Source organism: Salvia hispanica, chromosome 6 (genome assembly GCF_029641045.1).
Source record: "Salvia hispanica isolate PSC_SH4W2 chromosome 6, Shi_PSC_v1, whole genome shotgun sequence".
Classification (NCBI taxonomy): Eukaryota; Viridiplantae; Streptophyta; class Magnoliopsida; order Lamiales; family Lamiaceae; genus Salvia; species Salvia hispanica.
The window spans coordinates 45,234,098-45,239,281 of NC_142697.1; the positions used below are offsets into that span (position 1 = coordinate 45,234,098).

The 5,184-nt window shown below is 35.9% G+C and overlaps 1 protein-coding gene across 2 annotated transcripts; it reads left to right on the plus strand.

Annotated features, from left to right (window-relative positions):
* The first annotated feature begins 540 nt into the window (after window positions 1-540).
* Window positions 541-4,666, plus strand: LOC148923905 (putative disease resistance protein RGA1). 2 transcript variants are annotated; one of them, XM_089060173.1, is made up of 2 exons: window positions 541-3,693; window positions 4,523-4,666. In XM_089060173.1, exons 1-2 carry the CDS (start codon window positions 661-663, stop codon window positions 4,526-4,528), a joined length of 3,039 nt encoding a protein of 1,012 aa, XP_088916299.1. In that variant the 5' UTR covers window positions 541-660; the 3' UTR covers window positions 4,529-4,666. The 2 variants fall into 2 exon arrangements, with proteins under 2 accessions (XP_088916299.1, XP_088916298.1); XM_089060172.1 differs by lacking the exon at window positions 4,523-4,666 and having other exon boundaries at window positions 541-3,955.
* The last annotated feature ends 518 nt before the right edge of the window (window positions 4,667-5,184 follow it).

A 5,184-nucleotide genomic window follows, 5' to 3' on the forward strand; every position in this document is an offset into this window, starting at 1 on the left:
GTGCCGTCTTTTGAAGCCCAATCTAACTTGTATGGGCTTTATAATAACCAAGATTAATTAAATAGCAAAATTTAACCAATAGAATCATGCAAAATAGATTAGTTCAAATGCTGAGACTAGAGATTAAAAGGCTCAACTATAACTATGGATTAATTAAAACTTATCAATTATTAATCAAAAAAGTTCAAAATAATTATGAACCCTAATATAAAAATTTGTAACTGCAGTTTGTAACGAAATATTTTTATAATTGTATATAATATGGTTTTGTAAATTTAGATCGAGCCTTATAAAAACAAAGAAACTCTTTTTAAAAGAGAAATAGAAAATCTAACTATTTCTACTTCAAATTTAATTACAACTTTCATATAACAGCCTCAAAATTCTATATATGAACTTATTTATTAATGAAATGTTTCAAAATATGCTCTTGGATTCCAACAAGTATAAAAAGACAAAAATCTAAACGTTTGCTGCCCCACAAATTATAACTTTGTGGTGAACGTTATCTTCACTTTCCAAAAGATGGAAAATGGAATCAATAATTGTATTAAAGCTGAAAATAAAGATGATGGTTTGATTTCCACCTTTAAACCAAGATAAGAAAATCTAAGGGAAAAAATACTTCTCCAAATTCAGGTTGTAGCCAAGCTAGTGATAATGGCTGATGCTGTGATTTCAGTTGTTGTGGAGAGAGTTGCAACTATCATTCAAGATCAGATCCGGTATGAAGTCAATTTGGTGAGAGGCGTCGAGAAGGAGCTTCTCGACCTTTCTAAGAAGCTCGAGATGGTCAGGAAGGTGTTGGATGATGCAGAAAAGAGAGGAGTGAACGATCAGAGCGTCAAAAGTTGGCTGAAGAAGCTTGAAGCTACAGCTTATGAGATGGACGACATTTTGGATGAATGGAACTACTCCCTTCTCAAACACAAGATGGAAGCTTCTCCTGAGCCCGAGCCCGAGCCTAAGAAAATGGTATGTTGCTCCTTCATCCCATCTCCATGTTTATGTTTCAAGAAAGTTTCTGTTCGTCGTGAAACTGCCAAGAAAATAGAACATGTGAAGGTCACGCTTGATCAGATTTTAAAGGAGAAAGATGATTTTAATTTTGTCAATCTCACACCCACACCTCGGCGAGAACAATCCACACATTATGTTGATCTGAAAAAAGTTCATGGGTTGGACATACATAGGAAAACAAAAGATATAGTGAGCAAACTGATGGTTGATGTTGGTGATATGCAAATTTTGTCTATAGTCGGAACGGGGGGGCTTGGAAAAACAACTCTTGCAAAACTTGTTTATAATGATAATCAAGTGAAGGATTGTTTTAAAATAAGAGTATGGATTTGTGTTTCTGATCCCTTTGATGTGGCCGGGGTTGCCAGAGGAATTGTTAATAGTGTGGGATTAGAAACGATTCCTCCAAATACTGATCAATTGGCATTGGTATTAGAAAAACTAGAAGCATCTGTTTCTGGAAAGAAGTTTCTTCTTGTCCTTGATGATGTTTGGACAGAAGAAGAAAACAAATGGAAGGACTTGAAAGTCTGTCTCCAATGTGGTGCACCGGGCAGTAAAATTCTAGTGACAACAAGAAATGAAAAGGTTGCTAAGATGATGGGTACCGTGGATGATAATACATATCGCCCAAATAATCTTAGTGAAAAAGAGTGTTGGTCATTATTGCGTGACACATCCCTTCCAGGAAAGAGTGAGGCAGAATGTCGAAACTTTGAGGATATTGGAAAGAAAATAGCTAGCAAGTGCAAGGGATTGCCTCTTGCTGTGGTTGTTTTGGGAAGAGTTTTGCAGTTCAAGACTAGTTTGGAAGAGTGGGAACATGTAGAGAGGAGTGAAATATGGAAATTGGAGAAGGTGGAAGTAGAACTTTTTCCTCATCTAGTTTTAAGCTACAATGAATTGACCCCGACTCTTAAACGTTGTTTTTCATATTGTGCCGTCTATCCTAAGGATCACCGATTTCATGCGCATTGTCTGATAGAAGAGTGGATGGCGTTAGGGTATTTGGGCTATGTTAGTGGAAATGGTGAAGTGGAACTCAAAGGACAAGAGTGCTTGAACAACTTAGCAATGCATTCTCTGTTTCAAGACATTGAGAAAAGTGAGTCGGGGGAGCAGATAGAATGGTGTAAAATGCATGATATAGTACATGATTTTGCTCTATTTCTTAGGAAGAATGATGACAAGGAGAGAAGTTGTTGTCAAGTTTGTGAGTCTTCATTGGTTTCTCATGTCCAAGAATATCGGAGTCTATTGTGGGACAACAAACCTCCTGTTGATAAAAGAGACAGAAGTTGTCAAGTTTGTGATTGCATGAAAAGTCTTAGGGTGTTAAGAATTAAGAGATATAGCAGATCTATTCCTATTGGAATGGAAACGTTAATTCACTTGAGATGGTTGGATTTTAGTTGGACTAAATTGTCAAAGGATGGCCTTGAAATCATATGTAGGCTTTATTACCTGCAAACTCTTCTCTTGTCACGGTGCGAGCTAACAAAGATTCCGCGAGATATTGAGAATTTGGTTCAGTTAAGACGACTTGACTTAAGTTGGAATAACGAATTAAAGGAGTTACCAGAGAGCATTGGCCGTTTGGTTGAATTGCGAACTCTAGACTTATCACATTGCTCTCTAGAAGAGATTCCACGAGATATTGGGAATTTGGTGCAGTTAAGACGATTAGACTTAAGTTGGAATAGAAAATTCAAGGAGTTGCCTGAGAGCATGTATAGTTTGATTGAATTGCGAACTCTTTCCTTAGCATCTTGCCATCTAAAAGGGATTGGGGGAAAAATCAAGAATTTGGTTCACTTAAGAGCACTTGACTTAAGTTGGAATAAGGGATTAAAGGAATTACCAGAGAGCATTTGTAGTTTGGTTAAACTGCAAATCTTGAATATTCAAGGCACTGATGTCAACAGTTTGCCTGAAGCAGTAGATAAGTTGAGTGATCTCTGTACTCTAAAACTGTGTGAACTCAAAGTAGGAAGCCATTACAACAAGTTTGGATTTCTGAAAAAACTCGACCGTCTTCTTACTGGATCTATAGAATTGGGAATCTATTGTAGTAGTATGAGAGAAATGGTGGAATTGGTTGAGGATGCTCGACAAGCACAATTAAAGATACTCCTTCACAAACTCAAAAGTCTCGGGATACGTTTCAGGGGTAAGATGAATGAAAATGAACAGTCATCGTCATCATTATCATCAATGTGGATGGATGTTGCAGAAGCTCTCGTGCCCCATCACAGCTTGAACAGACTGGAAATCAGTGGATATGAGGGCTCCAGGCTTCCGGATTTGATGTCATCACCCCTCAACTTTATAAAAAAGATAGATTTGACTGACCTGAGTGAGGTGTCATCATTGCCGGCTATGGGGAAACTACCTTTCTTGGAAGAGCTCTATGTTTACAGAGTGGAGCAATTGATGTTTGTCGGAAGGGAGTTTTTAGGAATAGAATCTTCATCTAATGATGATGTTGTTGTTGCATTTCCAAAACTCAGGGAATTGAATTTTTATGGCTGCTACAAATGGGAGGAGTGGGAGGACATAACGGAGGAAGAAGAAGAATCATCTGCTGCCATCTCCATCATGCCATGTCTCACACACTTGTCTATCAAGTTTTGTACGAGTTTGAAGAAGCTGCCACATCGCCTCCTGCATAAGGTCTCCTCTTCTTTGCAGTTGTTGAACATTACTTTTTCAGCAGAGCTAGTAAAAACATACGGAGAGGACAAGGAAGGTTCAGCTTGGAAATCCATTTCCCAACATAATCCCAAACTTAAACTTTACACAGAGATCTAATGCAAATATTTTTGCTTTTCTGTTTGTTTACCTTTTTTGAGATTAAATTTGAGATTGTGGATTGTGATATGTATTTTTTTGCTTTAATCATAATTTTTATAAGACGGATACTCTTTTTCCTTCATGGTTTCCTTCATGGTGTTTTTATTGTTAATAGTCGGAATAAAACTTTCTTATAGTAATTTGATTGGTTTAGACATTAAATACTAATCTATACAATATATAAAAGGGGAGTTTTGGGAATATTCACAAGATTGCCATTATGAAAATTATGTAATATTAATGAAAAAAAAATATGGCTCGGTCATGGCCTCTCCACCTCTTTTGTAACTCCCATTCCATTACCATAATTTTGGGAATATTTGAAAAAAAATATATGGCTCAGTCATGGCCTCTCCACCTCTTTTGTAACTCCTATTCCATTACCATAATTTTGGGAATAATCAATAACCTAATTAATTATAGTATTAATATTAGATAAGTTATTGCACGTTCTTTTAGTTAAACTTAACATTTGTGATATTTTAGTAAAAATTGGTAAGTGAAAAGTTTTTAACAGAAATAATAATGCTATTACGATTTTTGACATTCTCATTTTCTGAGAAATATATGTGTGTGGTTCTCTGTTTTTGTATGCTGATTTTTTTTTTTCATTTCGATTCGAATTTGAAGTGTTTGTTGTGATTATCAGGAGTAGAACATCTAGAAGGAATGTTGGGTTTGGGAGGACTTATGTTGTTAAGCCTAAAGGGAAACACCAGGCTACTATAGTCTCGCTGCATGGCCTTGGTGACAATGGCTCAAGGTTTGATCTCTTTTTACTCTTCAGATTAGTGAAAAAATTCAATCATTTTGTTGCTCAAACTTTGTAAGGATTGGGATGTCACACTACTCCACACCTCATGGTTCCTAATATTGGAAGAGCACTTTGAGGTTCGTTTCCTTTTATTTTATTTGGCTTTAGTATTTATCTCTTTAAAGTATCCTTTTGCTTTTAGGTTATGTAAATAGAAATGGGAAATGATTTACAGCAATAATGACGGTTCCTTTTTCATGAGTTATATCTATGTTGTTCAAGTAAATTTGTGCTCAGAAATATACTTACTTTTTCATTTTTTAATGGAGTGTTTATTGTTACAGTTCAATTGTTATTTTTCACTCCTATTACATAGAGGAGATCAGAAGTTTACTCCTTATAATTTATAAGTTGTATTGGTTTAAATGTAGCTTATAACCACCGGTGAATGACTATAATCAGGTTGAGCAGATTTTGAATGATACTCTCGTGTAATCAATCCCTCAAAAAAAGATTGGACAATCAGATTTCATATCATCAATAAGGTCCGAGAAGTT